Source organism: Coffea arabica, chromosome 8c (assembly GCF_036785885.1).
Source record: "Coffea arabica cultivar ET-39 chromosome 8c, Coffea Arabica ET-39 HiFi, whole genome shotgun sequence".
Classification (NCBI taxonomy): Eukaryota; Viridiplantae; Streptophyta; class Magnoliopsida; order Gentianales; family Rubiaceae; genus Coffea; species Coffea arabica.
The window spans coordinates 34,913,218-34,931,783 of record NC_092325.1 but is presented as its reverse complement, the minus strand read 5'-3'; the positions used below and the strand labels follow the sequence as shown (position 1 = coordinate 34,931,783).

At 36.2% G+C, this 18,566-nt stretch overlaps 1 protein-coding gene across 4 annotated transcripts; it reads right to left on the bottom strand.

The window, feature by feature from the left end:
• Nucleotides 1-923: 923 nt before the first annotated feature.
• Nucleotides 924-17,283, bottom strand: LOC113705493 (formin-like protein 18). 4 transcript variants are annotated; one of them, XR_011820649.1, is made up of 18 exons: nt 16,749-17,283; nt 13,982-14,679; nt 12,489-12,710; nt 9,891-12,394; nt 9,602-9,728; nt 9,057-9,128; nt 8,288-8,386; nt 8,047-8,088; nt 7,644-7,724; nt 7,478-7,528; nt 7,315-7,396; nt 6,357-6,451; nt 5,324-5,395; nt 5,108-5,233; nt 4,109-4,177; nt 3,971-4,037; nt 1,409-1,797; nt 924-1,304 (listed from the first exon to the last, which is right to left on the bottom strand). XR_011820649.1 is itself a non-coding variant. In XM_072064017.1 (17 exons), exons 1-17 carry the CDS (start codon nt 16,819-16,821, stop codon nt 1,655-1,657), a joined length of 4,623 nt encoding a protein of 1,540 aa, XP_071920118.1. In that variant the 5' UTR covers nt 16,822-17,283; the 3' UTR covers nt 924-1,654. The 4 variants fall into 4 exon arrangements, 3 of the variants coding, with proteins under 3 accessions (XP_071920118.1, XP_027083159.1, XP_071920119.1); XM_072064017.1 differs by having other exon boundaries at nt 924-1,797; XM_027227358.2 differs by having other exon boundaries at nt 924-1,797; nt 5,117-5,233.
• Between the last annotated feature and the right edge of the window lie 1,283 nt (nt 17,284-18,566).

Genomic DNA, 18,566 nt, shown 5'->3' with positions numbered 1-18,566 from the left:
GAATGAAGCCAGTCCTTGAACAGGTTACAAGCATTTGTCATTAACCTAGTCTTGACAGGTTCTATTGGGAGAATCCAATCCTGCTTTCTCATTCTTACCACCAGTGTATGCCCTATTCTTTAATAAAATCAATGTTTTTTGGATAATAAATAAAAAAGTCTCCTGTGGTAAATCTAATATACAAAAAAGCTTCTCATGATTTCAAAACATACCATACGACACCTCATATGCCTTAAACTAAATTTTAAAGATGACAGAATTCGTTAAACATAACAGAAATGGATGAAATGACAAAAATGCCTTGATATAATTAAGCAAAAGACAGCTCAACAAAATCATTTGTTTTATTCTCTAGAGAGAGAGAATTGAGAGTTAAAGAGTAAAATAGGTATATTTGTTAAAAATTGGGTATAAATTTTTTTTTAGTTTTCAATAAGTCATTTCCATTAAATTTAACGGATTCCGTTACCTTTACAATTTAGTTCAAAGTATGAAGTGTCGTGTTATACATTTTGAAACCACGGAGAGCTTTTATGTATATTAGATTTATCACGGGGGGTTTTTCTGTTTTTTACCCATGTTTTTTGCAATTTTCCTTGTGAGTACAAACATCTTCGCGAAATTAAGCAAAGTCAAAATAGCTGCAGGAGTTTCCAGATTAAAAAAAAAAAAAAAAAGGGACTTCCTTTAGCTTCAAAAAGCCACATAAAATAGGATGCGAAATTAATTGCCAACCGAATATGAGAAATAGTTTGGAAAGGAAGCAGAGAGAGAGAGCGAGAGAGAGAGAGAGAGAGAGAGAGAGAATAATGTATTGGAATGTATAGATGAGACGACGTTTAATAAAGTACAACTGCAGGGATAGGGTTAGATAATAGTACAACCACCATTTACTAGGAAGAAGAAAGTCACCAAGAAACTACTGCTGGGATCCATGTGTTTGTGCTTGATAAATTATAATAGTTATTGGATACTTATGCATCAAACTTCCAAACAGCGTGTGAGCTACATGTACACGTACAGGTATCCTGGAAATCAACAATTCCATTCTATGGTTCATAGTGTAGCACCTTAAGTCCTAAACTAGGATTCTAGTTGCTACGACATGCAGATAATCGTTGTGAAGAAATACAGAGTTATTGCTAGTAAGATGTGGAAGAATATCTAACTTGTATAAGGTATGGCGTATAAACCAGAACGTGGCTGTGAAAAATTCTGATCCGGGTCCTAATACAGACGTTTACAAACAATATTCAACTACTTAAGAAGTGATTTCAAGACTTCAAAGTTCCGATAGCACATATCTGGAACATGATGGAAATAACAGATAGATTATTTGGTGAAATGTGTCAAATTACCATATTGTGGCAGAGAAGTCTAGTTGAAGGAGGTCACTAAAGCAGCGTACCTCTTGAAATGAGTGTCTAATGAGATGCAGTCTTCCTTTTAGAGAACAACTCTTACTTCAGGGCAAAACGGTTTTAGATAAACATGCAGTTCTCTGCTTGGGAAGGAGTGATGTTGCTCACTGCTGCTACTCTGGAGATACACTGGACATGTACAAGGTACTTGCACTGGCCAACGATCAAGGATAATGCTATCTAGAGCCAATTGAGTTATTAGACATATCAGCAGCATCTGCCATCAACTTGTCCTATTCCTTCAAAAAGGCACTCAAATTTGTTTTCTCAATGTCAGCATTCTTTTCTGCTCTCTTCTTTTCAAACTCAATTTGCTTGCAGTTTTCCTCATGAGCTCGTTCAAACATCCTCACAAAGTTGAGCAAAGTTGAAACGACTGCAGGATCATTCCAGAGTCAAATTTTTATGGATTTTCTTACGCTTCTGAAGTCCACAACAAAAGGAAAGGTGTTGAAATTCCCATGCGGATATGAAGCATGGCTGTGCACTAAAATTTTGTAAACAGAACAAATACTCATAGGAATTACGAAGGAAACAAAGTTACATGTACTTTGATAATCATTTGCCGCTAAGAGACTCAGTGAGCAACAAAATGCACAAATGGCTCATATATATGCTTTGCAAAGTATAATCATGATATGTCTATGGATCAACTTCTAATCTGTCCATAATTGCCAAAAATTTTAGATATTGAATAAATGAATTATAGGTATTATTGTGTGGGTATATCGGAAATCAGCAAATCCATTCCTGGATTCAGGAAAGGGAAAAGCCCACTCCCTAGCTATGCTTCTAATCTGACGGAATGCAGAAAACCAATTGTGCAATAGCCATGTTAACACAATGCTCAATTTCCAGATGCAAATTACATTGATTTGGTCTTAAAACATTTAAGCATAAGTAACAGTTCCTGTATTAAGCTAAAAGCAAAAAAATAGAGTAACAGGTGCCTTAAGTTAGTCAGGAATGTTTCTTCAGCAGAAAACAATCAAGTTTCATATTGCTTAGAAACACTGGTTGCAGCTCATCAGTCAAAACTTTAATTTCTTTGCTTAAAAAGAACCAGGAAAATATTTAATTGAGTGAACATTGTTTGAAGAAGGTGCTAACTCCAAAAAATATGCATTTTGGTTCCATGAGTTCTAGTACACACTGATGAAGCTAACTTAAAGACCATGTAACTTGGAAACCTAATCAATTCCCTCGTTTGGTGAGAAATTCAGAATCCTGTATAACTCTGAAAAATATTTCTTCACATAAGAATAATAAAGAAAATGTACATGCTATCTCCAAAAAACTTGTAAAAATCACTTAGAATGTCAATGAGATGATTCATAGCAACACATCTTAGTGACAATTTGTTTGGCAGTCGTAGAATTGATGCACATTGTTATTGTTATGCATTTTCTACTTCTGGCAAGAAGAGTTTAAGTTGGTCAAGGTTTTAACATGTTATTGTCATTTAGAACACTTGTGACCAAACTTATATGCTTGAGACAACATGGACTATAATTGGCTACCCTCAAGGAATATATCTCTGATAACCTGGTTATAAAGGAATTTCTTTTATTTTCCTAAAGGCTCACACCTGGATGCATTTGCAGAGAGATTAAATGAGAACCTAGTAATCAAGAGGTTAAGAGGTCATTTGTTCAAGATCCAGTAGCATTAGTTCCATTACAATAGAGGATGGTATTGTGAAATTCGATTGAGTTTTTCATTCCCCTATACCACTAACACATGTATAACTAGGTGACTATTGATAGGCTAGAAATTATTTGCAACAACCATCTTCAAAGTATTTTTAGTCACAAAGAGAGATTTCCAAAAGCAAGGGAATGGGATCTTGCATCACCAAGTAAGTGTGGAAATTCTTCCGTGCTGTCACCTAACCTTGGCCATTGAATAATTACAAGACAAGTTTCAAAACTCCTATACCAGTTTTGAACCCGAACACCCTCACCACAAATGCCTTTGCATGTGAAATAGGTGAAGCATATAAATTAAAGTGCCACACTGTGTGAGCATGAAATACTAAATGTGGATCAATTAAAGTAAATGTGGAGGGGAACCACCTCCTTTAGTGTGAGAAATTATCAATTAAGCTCCTACAGCATCTTTAGAAAAATCTGAAACTTCAGAGGAGTTCTCCAGCATTTCCCCAAATTGATCAATGGGAGAGATTATCCAGCAGGAAACAAACAAAAACTTTTGATCGCTCATGGCCAAAACTATTTTTAGCATTGAAATTGGTCTAGTTTCATCTAAAATGAGCATTATCTCCAATAGTAGTACTTAAACAGTATTATACCACCACTTATGCTTGCTAAACCTACTCTTCCGTGTCATGTTTGCATGTTGACAGGCTTCAATTGCATGTTTAACGGACATTTGTCAATGAGAAACTTTTCACATAAGCCAGATGCTTAAATAGTTTCACTACACTGAGATTTTGTCACAACAATCTCACAGCATAGCATTGTAGAAGCTTTTTAATTGTCGGCATTAGTCAAATTTCCTTAAATAGGTAAAAGGAGGAGGATGAGTACCTTGCTCAAAAGGACATCGAGCAGGATCTTCTCCAAAGTAATGTGCCAATGCATCTGCATTTTTCCCCTGAAATTACCAAAGTTTGTTTATGGTATGTAAGAATAAAATTTATGCGTTAAGCCAAAGTCACGACATACCACCCCAGAATAAAGCGAGGCCAGGGATCTCACTTCAGCCTCAGCAGAGCAAAGAAATTCCTTTAGCATCTGGACAGTAAACGAAAGAAAGAAAAATAGTAAGAATTCATGTACACACTAACAAACTAAACCATACAGATTTATTTAAAAGAGTGCTGGAGCACTGAGGAGTATGTGCAAAAAAATACAATATTACAAGAATTCTCCAGACACATAAAACAAGTTATGATGGGAAAAAAGGGACATGAACATTGCACAGTATGTGGTGTGATCAACATGTGGTAGGCATCATGAAATGTCTTGATCATTGTAGTTTGACAATTAAATTCAAATTGTTCAACTTTGTCTACCGTTCTTTTAATCAGCCAGTAGAATAAAAATTTGTTCTTCAAGGAAATGAACAGATGCAGCTAGGATCCTTAAAGGAAAGAATAAGAAAGAGACTACATAAGAAGGAAATCTGGATAGCATTAGAAGCTACAGTTTCTAATTGTATATGCATCATTACGGTGTTTTATGCATGTGAATGTGGGTGAGTCTGCACCCATGAATTGATCTACACTAAACAGTTAACATTTAGCAATAAGTAAGAAAGAGAAATCACACCAAAAAAGATAATCTTGAAGGTTCACTAAAGTTTAAGTAAACTAGTATGACTTGTTAAAGCCATAGTAGTCCTAGTCTCTTTAATCCTGATACACCAAAAAGTAATGAATTCACTGGTTGTTTGACAAGTTTGTGTATCATTGTTCTTTGAGATGATGTTTAGTGAAAGAAGATGATTCAAGTCACAATAGATTTCCCCAATGCAGTCATATCAGGAGGACTACTCAAGCTCTTTCAGGCAGTGTAAATGTAACGGTCTTGGGACTGAGATTTCAAGCCAAATTTATCTTTCAGAGCAATGCAACAAAACAAACATACTTCGCCCAACACTTACAGGCTATACAACAATGCAGGAAACCTGACCAAAAAAATGAACAGCAGAAGCTAGAATACATGAGAAACCTTGCAGAAACTTTCGGACACAGGACCATCATTTGCTGAGGCCGTCAGTTCATGTACAACTTTCTCCAGCCCTTTGCTGATGGATTGCATTTCCTCAGCCAAGTATTTCAATTGTATCTGCATCCCAAGAAAAATTAACCACAGTGGAAACACCAGATAATTAGAGAAGATACAATTTTCATGCACGAATTATACAGATCTACAGACCTTGTTTGCAGCTTCCAAGCTTGTAAGGTCCTTGGGAAATTCCAGAAGTTCTGGGAGCTTTTCATTAAGAACCTACAAGTAAAAGAGATGATGGTATTCAATTAAACTAAGGATTTTGATAAACGTAACAGACTAGGTGCTAGTCATTCGTAACATCTCTCTGCAATGCCAAAAACACAAATATCAGTCACACATACTATCTGCATTTGCTATTGCTTACCACAACCATTCTTTTCCTGTTTAGTTTAATTAAGTTATAAGTTATGATACATTGATGTGCACAAATCAATAAAATATCTCAGTTGATTTTCTTAAAGTTTTAAACAAAGTGGTAAATCCAACAACATGAAACAATCTGTTAGCTTATATAGCTAATTGTTTATTGGAAGGATGCAGCCAAACAAGGTTGGTGGATCAAAAGAGTTCCTGTTTCAATGGATTGCATTGATCCATATTCCCTTAATATATTGGAAATGAATGATTGACAATAGGTGGGACAATAGGAGGAAGTAATCGAAAAATTTCAATAGCTAATGCAAAACAGTGTAGAAAATTCATTATTGTGCAAATACCATTAAGCTCTTGTGAAATGAAAGCAGAAAGAATGAGGTTAAGCGAGATGATGTTTCTGTTATAATTTCCTGCAGATGATGGGGCAATGCTCAAAGGAAAACTAGCTTGTTAAATTTATTGTCTGTTGTTAACATTCCCTCAGGTAACACTTATGATTACTTTAAAGGCTATCATGCTTTTGAGCTTTGGAAATTTTAAAAGGCTAATTTTCAGCCCATGTATTCTAAACTCGAGAACGCCAATTTTCACCAAACATAGTCTACATTAACACAGACATACAGAGAGAAAAACACCCCTTTCACTTTAAAAGATTTAAAACTGAAAAATGAAAATGAAAGAAAAAAAGAAGGAAGGTTTCCTGCATTTGTAACTACCTTGGGATGAATTTCTCATTCAGCCTTGTCCAAATCACTATCAGCATGGACAGATCAATAGAATTGTTATAAAATAAAAGTTTTACCTTACAAAGATAGTGCATGAGAGTCATCTTCTTGTTTCGAGCTCTAGTATCGGTGAGCTTTAGAAGGCTATCCAATCGAAATCCAACAGCAGAACCTAGATTCAAATTACAACTAAGAAATCGCACCAGCAGAAAGGAACATGGTAAAATTGTAGCAACCTCTCTTGAGGATTATTATAATTATGAAGACCTTGCTTCAGGTTTTTAAGATAACCATATACTCCTTGGTGAGCCCTCTTAGTTTTTATTTTTAATATCTTTTTTTATTTATTTTTTGGCTACTTCATTCCTATTTATTAGTTAGGACAACCACTCTACCACCTTTAGTAATCATGATCAATCTCTGATAACTCAAAGATAACTTTTTTCTTTTTGGTGGAGGGTTATGTAACATGATTTTAAGCATAATGCAAGTTATAATTTTAAAAACCAGAGACATAAGCTTAAACCTTGAGAAAGTTAAGTTTAATTTACTAGTGGAACAGATATAGTTGCAGGTAAAAGTTGACAGACCGGTCAACTTTGGATAAAGTCTCTGCATAGGTATATTGTGAATTTTTTTTCATTTAGTAGCTGTGGACGGTGAAGTAAATAGCTTCCAAAGTGCCATATCTGACAAAAGCACGAGAAGTTTATACTTCTGTCCCACAATTACTTCTATATCATCACTCATTCGTTATAATGCTGATGTCATCACTAAAAGAAGTCTTACAAGATAGTAACAATGGAAAGAATAATTCTCATGCTTACGAAATTGTATCTGCTTCAATACTGTGTTCTGCTCTCATTCGTTTTTCCTTTAAGACAATTAACCTTACTGTATAACATAAGCTCTGACGTCAACTTATATGCCTCTGTCGAATCTAGATTTAAGAAACATGTATGAGGCATGTGTTTTCACTATCAGGTTCTCAAGGTAGTGTATATGAAAATACAAGAAATTTCCAGTAAAGTTTACCTCTTGCAGTCCCTTGGTTTAAAGCATTACCCAATGAAAGAATCGCTTGCATTACTCTTTTCAACTTGACTGATTTCCTAACCTGTCCAAAAAGTACTTTCAGGGGATCCACTTTGGATGGGTAACCAAAGGCAAGAGAAAGTAACACGACATAGTTGCTTGCCTCTTCTGATGCAGAGTTTACTATGTTCAGCGCATTCCTTAAGTCAGAAACCTGGAATAAAGTTGAAATTGCAAGAAAAAGAGATCCATAAGATCAGAGCCAGGAGCAACAAAAAGGTAAGTGACCAAGTTAACGCAAGTACAGAAGTTAGCTACAGCATGCCCACCTGTGAAGAAAATTGGATTTTAAAGGAAAAAACCCTCAACTTTGACTCCACCCGTGGAACTTTCATCAACTCCAGAAAATACTGTCAAAGACAATGTCAAAGCATGTTACAAGGTGAGAAGAACAATACTCTTAGCTTATTCTGCTAGTCCAACTAACAAGTTCTTCTTTATTCAGAAAGTTGCCAGTGCTATGCAGCTATTTGGGTTATCTACCCAAATATTGCCTTCTTATAGAAACTAAAGAAATGTTTCTATCAATGTAACAACGTTTTCTTTTTCTAATTTCCAATGAAAAAGGCAATATTAGGTTGAAGACCCCTGCAAGCTTCATTTTCATCCATCATCTTTTCTTAAGTTAATGAACTGTCATGATGAAGCTGCTGACTAGATATTATCTCCCACCTGTTCACATTTTCCAAGGTTTTCTTTGTCACCTTTGTAATTCTGAAAACACAAACATAACAAATGGCAGTCAGAAAATCATTTCTAGATATTATAAACAATGCTTGTGCAATTATCTCACGTGAAATAATATTGCTCATTTTATGTTTTAGTTTGACCAAAGGACAGGAGATAATGGAATAAACACGAGAGTCCATCACGTATCTGGGGGAAAGACATCTGAGAGACTAAAATCACTCACCTTGATAAGCTCCATTTCTTCTTTTGTGGGACAAAATTTTATTAGATTATCTACCTGATCTACATCCAATGGTGAATCATCCAGTGTGAGGACTGAACTCTGCACAACAATTGATCAAAGCAACAGACAAGATTGTTAATAGAGAAAAACAACTGTTCACACAGTCTCTGACAAATGTGTTTTCTCATAGATGCCTCAACAATGCCTCAACATAGATTAACAACAATTTCTAAAGAAGATCCATAAAATGTAAGAAAACAACCTAAAAGTACATAAATACATTGGACAAGGCTCTAAGGAATACGGGGAAACATAAATGAGAAGACCAGAGTGTTTGAAAAACTTTTGCAAGATTAAATAAACCAAAGAAAAGAGAGACATAATTATGCAGAAGTCCTCTCTAGTTTTGGCAATATTACCTAGCCTTACCTCCTATATAGTTAACAATCATTCTTTTGCAGTATATAACAGTAATAATTCACTTTAATACTCAGTCAACCAGAATAACAGTTTCCTTGAACAAGTAACACTTTATGCATTGTATAAATACATTAGATTAATTTATCTATAGCCAGAAAAAAGTCTAAAACAACACATCCAGCAGATATAAAACTATAGCATTAACAAGAATGTGCCAGCAATAATTGTGCAAAACTTGCTATATAAGCCACTGTCATATATATGACATAACAGGATAACAGTTGAATTTTGAAAATGAGTCATAATTAGCCGCAAACTTGAGCAGAACTGGACGAGAAATTAACTTTACCATTAAGTCGGGCAAAGGAATCTTAACCTTTGTCAACATAATTTCACAGTTATATGCCCTCCTAAGGTCAATCTGCAAAATGAATAAAGATCATGAAAGTTCATATAGCAGAGTTTTGTCAGCAGCTTGCAAGAGGCCTTTCCCGCTGGTATGACTAGTACTGCTAATGAAATAAATCTTAAACATGAAGAGTTCGTATAGCAGACAATTTTGTTACGCTTCAGCATTTCTGCCAGGAAAAATCAAGTCTTACGCAATATAAGAAATACAAAAACAAAATTGTGCACTTTGGAGGAATAAATTCATTTTTTCCCCTTACGGAGACTAGTGATGACCCAATCTCAAGTGCCAATACTTAAAAACATATATAACCCAAGAAAGTGATTGAGGAACATTCAAAACTCCTCCATGATTTTTTCTCCTAGAAAGGACATATTAGTAGCTGAGGAGATAATCCCATGAGAAGGTGAAAAGCCAAAGAGAGAGATGACAATAAACAATACAAATATGACCACCACATGCACCATATCTTATAACTGGAATACCAGGTTGACTTTGTCAGATTTGCTTCTTGAAGCGCGACTTGATTTCCCCTTGGTGCTCCCGTCATCTAAGTTTAGGACAGTGACTGAGAAAAGACTCTCAATTTCAGACATGTCGAACTCTGGAGTCCTAGCACAAGAAAGTGCACACAATTGAGATGGGCAAATAGGATAAAGCGCGAGCGAGCAAGCATATGTTAAATCAACTGACAAAAATAATCATGGAAGATGTATCACTGAAGTAGATAGAGTAAAGGAAACAATAAAGGAAACCAGAAAATTGAGTCAATACTTTGATGCTTCCTCAGGTTTCTGTGTCTCAGCCCACAGGCTCCCTTGCGTGGCTCTCGTCAATTTTAGCCAATGGTATGGCTTCAGGGAGCTCTTTTTGTTTTGATATTTGGCACTTGAACTTGCTTGGAGCCTTCCTTTTGAACCTAATGGTGATGCAGGTGTAGGAGGAATGCATCCATTCCTTCCAGAAGAATGAGATTGCAATGTGGTTCCTGTTTTTGGCAAGGTATTGGAAAATGGAGCAGGTGGAGGAGGAACATGTGGAGAAATCTTTGCCATTAATTTGTTTGAAGAGAAACTAGGAGGAGGGGGTGGTGCTGGTGCTGACAACGCAGCAGGATTTGATAGTGCTTTTGAATGCAGAGGAGGAGGTGGTGAAGCAAGCCTGGCTGATATTACATTACTTTTCTCTGGAACAAGGGAAGAAATTGAGTCACTAAAAGATGCTGCCTCAGGGACTGGAGGTTGGGCAAGTGGTGAGCATGAAGATGGGTTCTGGATGGGAGTTGAAGCTTCTCTTATGGAACTTGAGGGTGGAGGTGAAGATTGATGAGCTGGCAGTTGCCCTGCTGATGAAACAGCAGCACTGGCAATCAACCCTGAATGCAGAGGAGGAGGAGAAAAAGCTGACTTTTCCAACTTGTTTTCTGGCACAATCAAAGAAATCAGGCCACTGGATGAATTTGAACCCGTGAGAGGAGTTGGGGTCAAAGATGAGTACATGGTAGTGGGACATGGAGTTTGACCTTCGACAGATGCAGATGGTGGTGGAGGTGGAGGTGGAGGTGGAGGTGGAGGTGGCGATGGGGGTATGGGTGGTGATGCTGAACTAATGGCAGCAATACTAGAGTCTGATGATACAAAAAGGTTTGGAGGAGGGGGTGTTAGGGGTATGGTCTCATTCGTTGTGCTTTTGTCTTGCAGTTTGGAAGGAACTAGGCCACCAGATAAAGCTACCTCAGGGAGAGAAGAAACAGCTTCTGATGAATTCTTTGTGTTCTCGTCAGGAGTTAAACTTGAGGAAAATGAGAATGGAGGTGAGGAAGGAGGGAGATAGGCACATGTAAATGAATTTTTGACAACAAGAGATGTGGCCATTCTGGGAAAAAGAGGTGGAGAAGGTGGAGGAGGGGGAGGAGTAAATACGTTACTGGATGAAGAAGACAGTGGCATTTCTGGATGAGCCAAGGTTGAAAGTGGTGTGTGAGAAACTGACGGTAAGCATCCTGTATTTCGCGTTGGTACAACACAATCAGATTTCTTGCGAAAATCCTGTTCATTTGGAGCTGATAAATCATCAATGGATGATTCTGATGATAAATTTGATAGGGTTGGGTGTGCTTTTGGTAGTGATGGTGAAGATTGTGGTGGTGATGAAAGAAAAGGTGTTCCAGAAACTTTTGCCAAATTGCTGGTTGCTACAGTTGAAGATGGTAAATCAGATGGTGGCACCACCTGGAGCAAACTTGTAGTTACAGGTTTACATAGTTGAGGAAAAGATGCTGAAAGAGCAGATCTTGGAGATATTGTGACCATGTGAGACTTCATTTTATTGTTTGATGAAGTATCATGCAAGAGAGCAGTAATGCCAAGGACAGATGATGCACTTGCATATTTTGTAAGGGGTAATGGTGACCCCTGCAAACAGTTTGAAGCTGGATTGGGTAGAGAACCATGAAAAACTGTTGGTAAGACCATTTTATTTTGAACAGGTCTTTCAAAAGCACCCTGATTTTCTTGGGAGTCCATCTTCTTTGTTAATGCATTCAAACCCAAAGATGTAGAAGATTCTGGACATCTTTCTTCTAACAATTCAGGCAGGGAACTTCTTATTTCACTCCCCAATGCTTTGGAATTTGGCATAGCTGAAATGCTGTCAGAACTTGGCTTTCCCATGCCTGTCCCTTCCAGAACATGTTTACGTGATATATCCACCAAATTTGCATTTCCAGCATGCGAAAGAGAGGTAGTCTCAGGTGTATCATCCTTAGCACTTTCATGGGCAATATTCTCCAGAATTTCAACACTGGCACACTGAGGAGACCTAGCATTTAATTTTTCTTTTCCATCAAAAGGGGAAGTTTCCAAATTTTCTTGCAGGGAATCTGATGCTGTTGTTTTCATTTTCAACATATTTAGCTCAACATCATTTTTCAGATGGAGCAAATTCACCCTGCTAATCATCTTCTGAACTTGTGAAGCATTGGCAGGTACACTTTTCAAATTTTCGTGTCCATTACTAGGAAGCGGAAGAGTTCCCTGGTTCTCTTCCTTTGCAGTTTCATGACAACTCCTTTTTACAATTCTAGCACTCTGCATATAGCCCTGACCCAAGTTTTCATTTCCAGCATGGTGTTGATCAACATCGGCTTTTTGTTCCAGTGACTCCACATTTCTAAACATGTTGCCAAATGCTTCACTTGGAAGACTTCCTTTATCTTCAGTAGTTGGATAATCATGTGGAATAAGTGTAGGAGAAGAATCCATCTCCAAGAAAAGGACCTTCATTAATAAAAAGCAGGAAAATACCAATCAATGTACAGGAATGCTGTAAAACAGTTAAGCAACGGAAAGAGCTAGAGACAACTATATATACCTCTGCCCTGAAGTCCCTGGAGAAATGATGTTGGACATTCCATGGAGTATCAATCTCATCATGGTTAAGAATTAAGATATTTGATTGTATAAAGGCTGTGTTGAACATAATACGAAATAAGACATCTTCAAATTGCAGATCATTTTTTATAGTTATGCACTCGAGCACAACATCACCTTGGATATGGCAGTTGATGTCAATCTTAACCATTTTAGAGTCTGCCTGCAGAAAAATGTCAATCAGGAAAACCTAAATGTTATTTATAAAATAAATGTAGAAGAACACCATTAAATGATTCAACAATCTTAAAATGTCTGTTCACAGTCCCAAGCATAAATCAGCTCTAGCAATGAAAAATCACCAGCAAATTTCTATCTGCTGTTAGCATTTACGACTAAATGCCAATTAAACTTAAAACGCTCAGTTTTGGAAGTAAAAGGTCTTCAAAAATAATCTTACAGTCTGAAATTTTTTTAAAAAATTCCCAAAGTGCACCTGGTCAGGCACCAGCTTTTGGTACACTGAAAGTATAAGTTATCAGTACGCGAACGAAAGGTATGACAACTGAAGTCAGAAAATGTTCTGGTGTACAAAAAAAACTAAATATTGCCTATCATTACAGAGCTCACATATGATGGCTATTCTACCACCTGAGATAATGTTCACATCTCTGTATACCTTAAGAATCCGCAAAGACATTCCCACGTCTCTATGAAGGGAGAAAAAAAAAAGGAATTGCAGGATCAAGAAGATAACTTTCAAATAAAGAACCATACATGCAACATCTAAGAATCATTGTCAGCATTTTTTAACTATCTTTTAGAGACAAAGATGACATATGGATGATGTTGACACTAACTTAATGGATTCTGCAGATTCTTGAATGCGGTATACAGCTATCAACAGTAATATAAAGTAGTGTAGATACTTTCTAACAAGATGCTCATAATGGAAAAAATTCATCCCCCAAAACACTAAATGCTCACAAATATGGCAATAAATCAAGGGATCAAGCACACTTAGATTGGCCAATTAACTTTTTGGACTTTGACTAGTAAAGGGGCTAAAATCCCTGGAAAATTTTTCTAATCAAATTTTGGTCCAGTCCTTGAAGTTAGTAAGACAAGAGAGCTTGAAGAAAATTACTCTTTCACTTGGCCAATATTGACGCTTGTAATTCTTGTTCTCCAATAGTGCTACTGTGAAACTCTCATCTGAGTGCTATTTCATAGTATCTAACTTTTTCCTGATGATTTTTATACTAAATTTTGATTAACTGAGTTTGGTAGGAAAAAGAGAACCTACAGAATACATGAACACATATTCTCTTCTTACACTTCGCTCTCACCCAAGACATGAAATGAAGAGCGCACGATGGCCTCCATGTAACAGATACATAGATGAAGCAAGAATAGAAACATGGCTTGCTGTATATGTTGTTTTTAATATAGAAACACTGTATTACTAGAATCCTCAAGTAAACTGAAGGCTACCTGCTGTTTGTGTGGAATAACGTCACTCCTATTTGTACCAGAAAAAAGCACCTTAGAATTCTGATCAGCTGATATGAGAGGATCCAGTCCGTATATCCTAAATGTTGGACAACAACCACCCTCTTCACCCATAGTTGGGGTATTTCTCAATATGATGCGATCTACTACGAGAACTCTGTCAAATGGAGGCCATTCTGAGCCCAATTTCCTTCTTGAGATGTACTGTAGGTACCTTAATTGTGAAGGTAATGGATTTAGTGGCAACAGTAATTGCAAGAGTTCATGAGGTGCTTGCTTATAGATCATGTCTAAAGTTCTGTGTTCTCCTGTATATTGCTTGCTATAAACCAAGAAGGAAGCCAGCATAAAGGCTAAAAGTGGCCAGCCACCATATTCACAATGCAGCAAAAGCACATTCCTGTGCCCAGCAAGCCAGCTTTCACTTGACTTCAGAAAGTGATGAATCATCTCCATTGTGAGTAATGGGCAATTTCCATACTGCTTAGGATAGTCCATTACAATAATATCATACGCAGACAGTATATTTGCAATCTGGCTGTGATTCTCCCCATCACAGAAGTTAAAAACAACAAATGAACCTTCAGGATAGTAGTCACGGAGTTGAGCTACTACACATCTCACATATTCTCTGTACTCATCATGTCTTAAAGCATCCACAGCGAAGCAGCAATCAAAGACTACAAAAATGCAGAAAGAGGGGTAAGCATGAAGCAGTCTGACGAGATTAAAGATCAAATTTGACCGTACAACTTGTCTATTACATTGTTATATCTGTTTTTGCATGCAAAAGATAATGGAAATAAAATTAGATTTCTAATTTCACTATATTAATATGCTTATGTAGACATAATAACAGATATATGCAGGAATCACTTTGTCTGGAGATTTCACTTAGAGAGAATATACATCACGAACCAAAACACTTCATAAGTGCTATGTCTTTTCTATACAAGAAATTCATATGATGGAACAAAAACCTTAGCTTCATCTTTCTGCAGTAAGTTTGAGTTGATAAACTTTCAAGTATCTAACTGAGGGTGTTTCACATTAGGTATTATTATCAGACTGCATGATAGTTGGCACAGATTTCTGAGAGATTGAAGGAAAATAAAATGAAATGGGCAGAACTGTTATCTAGCATCATCAGATGCTGGACAAGGTAGAAGATTCCAGTAGCAGATAAATTAGGTCTCACAGGCAACTTAAACACGATGTAAACACCATTCTTTTTAAATTTCAGTTTATTAACATACTACCTCTAAGTTAATGAAGAAAAGGAACAAAAAGTGAAAATATGGTTAAAAAGTATAGAAATAAAAAGGTGGAAAATATTGTCCACATAGGAATGAAGAAGTGGATCTCAAGGGCATGGCAGAATTAACTTTCAGAAGAAGGTCATAGAATTCCAAATATAAGAGCAATTAACTATTTTTTTAATACAAAAACCATAAATAGAACTGTGCTAAGTAGACTGTTCAATTCACTTGGAGACTATAACTGAACTTGGAGAATATGCAGAGTAGATTGGGCACGCAAGATACATTTCCTTTACCTTCAAGATGAGGACATGTTTCTGCTTTTTAAGTCAAAGATAGCAATGAAGTCAGTCTATGCATTTAATAGGTTCTAACACTGAGATCATTATGACATATAAGCCCCGCAAAAGAGAGGTTACTGGGATCATGCATATGCTTTATGTTTGTTGATACCTCCTATTTGCTGTGCATCATTTAAAAGATAAAATTGGTTCACAAGCAATATATACTATGAGAAAATCTAATCTGGAGGGGGAAATTTCAAGCGGACTGGTCTGTAGGCAAGATATATAGAAAAGCTGTAAAAATTAAGGTCTATTCCTGAACTATCACAGTATGTAAACATGTTATGTCAGGAAAAAAATTTACATACTAATCTTGTTATTGCTCTCAACTTTGCCGTATAAAGCTTTTCCTTTATTTCAAGCAGAAACATCGTTACAGAGATGAATAAACCTTCAGGTTTCATTTTTTCAACTACAAGCTAAGAAGAGGGGTGTTTGAACATTTTGAACAAGAGCCAAGACGACAAGCAAGGACCACTTGCTACAGAGGATGCTACTTAAAAGAATGTACTAGTTAGATTTCCACTCTCTGGGGAAAAAATGATTTCATGAAGCAAATCCAAGAACTTTACTACTTCCTTTAACTTAAACTCTACTTTTTGATGAACATTAAGGTTGTCCAGAATATGCAGGCATATTGGTCAAGCATGTGTAGACTGCAGTCTAGGATTCCAGTACACTTACTTGATTATCCCAAATCAGGCTTCAAATTCAGTTTGTGTCAAGGCATAAAAATGGTTTTACTTTGAAGCAAACTGCAATCCTGGTACACACTTTCAATCAATTCTAGTCTTATCTCCATTAATCCCTAACAACAATTCTCTCCACCAAGCAGCTAAAAGCTCTCCAAAATCCCAATAGAAGATTGTCATACTGTTTGTGCAAATGCTCAAGTCCCTTAACCTATGACTATCAACTATTTTCCGTCTTTAGAAGTCATCCTTAATATACATTGATCATGCTCTGTGTCACTCATTTTTATGCTAAATCCACAAACTACAGTTCCACATTAAACGATAAATCACCAGCAATAATTTCAAACTATTAATGCCTAAAACAACACTAATAGTTGAAGTGTTGAACAGAAATTTAATTATCTAAAGTTTACCTAAAGAAACAGAACATTGTTAAACAATTAAAGCATACCATAAACCCTTTCAGATATCTCCCAAAGCCCTTCAGGTGGCTTCCTGTAGAAAAATTTGCGAAAAAGAGCCATCCCTTTTCACAAAAACCCAGCAGTAGCATAAGCAAGAAAGTAGAAATCACCCTTTAAATTTTAATTGCACAATAAACAATCCACATTGCATCCAAACGTCAAGAAACCATCCAACAAGAAAATCTCAGATTCCAAATGGTAAAAAGCAAAGTCTGAGCTGCTTGTGTTTACAAACAAGCAAATATATCTACATGTATGCAATGTGCTAGTAAATTAGTAATGTGACACCCAAGAGAGAGTGAATTCAGAAGAAACCAGAAAAAAGTAAAGATATTGCTGAGACTTTAAGGCAAACTCGTGGTTTCATTCACAAAAAGAAAAAAAAATCTTGACATTTACACTAGTGGTAATGTGTCAGAGAGTCTTGGCTTTACATGGGAGGAACCAGAACAGAGAATGTGCAAGAGAAAATGGAGTTTGGGTCCAGACTTGGGAGGGAGAAAAGGGTCAGAATATTTTCTGTTAAGGTTAGTTGTTGTGCTAGATTTTGTTATTGTTGTTGTTGGATTTTATAGGATCTTAGGCTTGTTTGTGTCTCTATCTGGGAATGTCCATGTCCGAGGTGTTATATGTGCAAAATCTAGGGATAATTTCTGAAACCTCCCTTGAGGTTTTTAACAATTTCACCTAGTTCGCTTGAGGTTTAAAAAATTACATATACCTCCCCCGAGTTTACCATTTTTGTAACAAAAACTATTCAAAATTTTGAATGAATAACCCAAAATGTCCTCATGAAATTGTGAAGTTCATTTTAGCTTTTATAAAATTATTTAAAAGCTATGGAACATGTACAAAATCTCAAACTCATTTTCAATCCTCATATCTACTATTTTAAATATTTCATATTACCACATTTCAAATTAGTACCATTATCACCATGACCATTACCACCATCATCACCATGATTATTACTACCATCAATCCTTAAATTCTAAAACCCCAATCGAAATTTTAAAAAAAAAATTGCACTGCAAAACTCAAAAAATTTTAATAACCGCATCAATACAACATCCTATCTCTCAAATATTGGAGTACCAATACTATCCCTATCCTTTTTAAACCCAATTTACATCTTTATCTATCCATCTCTAGATTTTCCAAGCAAAGCGAAAATTAATTTTTAATATGTTACAATTGTGTTTAGGACATAATTGGTTATTCCACAAGTAAATTTTATTTTGGTTTCCATTAAATGTCTTATTGTGTGATGCATTCATATGAACAAGATTAGGAGTGGATTGTTTTAATTCCATGAAAAAATATTAATATGTTAAGGCTATTATGGTCATTTTGTAGGGTCAATAGAGGTAAGTGTAATATTGAAAAATTTAAGGGTACTAGGTGAAATTGTTAGAAACCTCAAGGGAGGTTTCTGACATTATCCCAAAAATCTAATAAGGAATGAGAATGTGGGACCAAGGTACTAGAGTAATAATTAGGTGTCTGGTTGGTACCTTTGAGGTCAATTTCTGGTCTATTTCTGGTAGTTTTTTAGTTTTGAGATGTCTTCATCCATCAGACTCATGCACGTGCTTTAGGCTTTTTGCAACTCACTTTTGGAATGGGGTTACTGCTTTTCATTTTGAGGATTAATCTGTTATCTACAATATATTTGTCACTTTGCCCTCCTCACCTTCTAATTGGATCAATCTACCCTAGCTATGAGGATTTTAATTTTTCCCAATTCAACAGATCAACCAAGTAACCATAAATTTTACACACAAATGCACATTTTGCAATAAGTA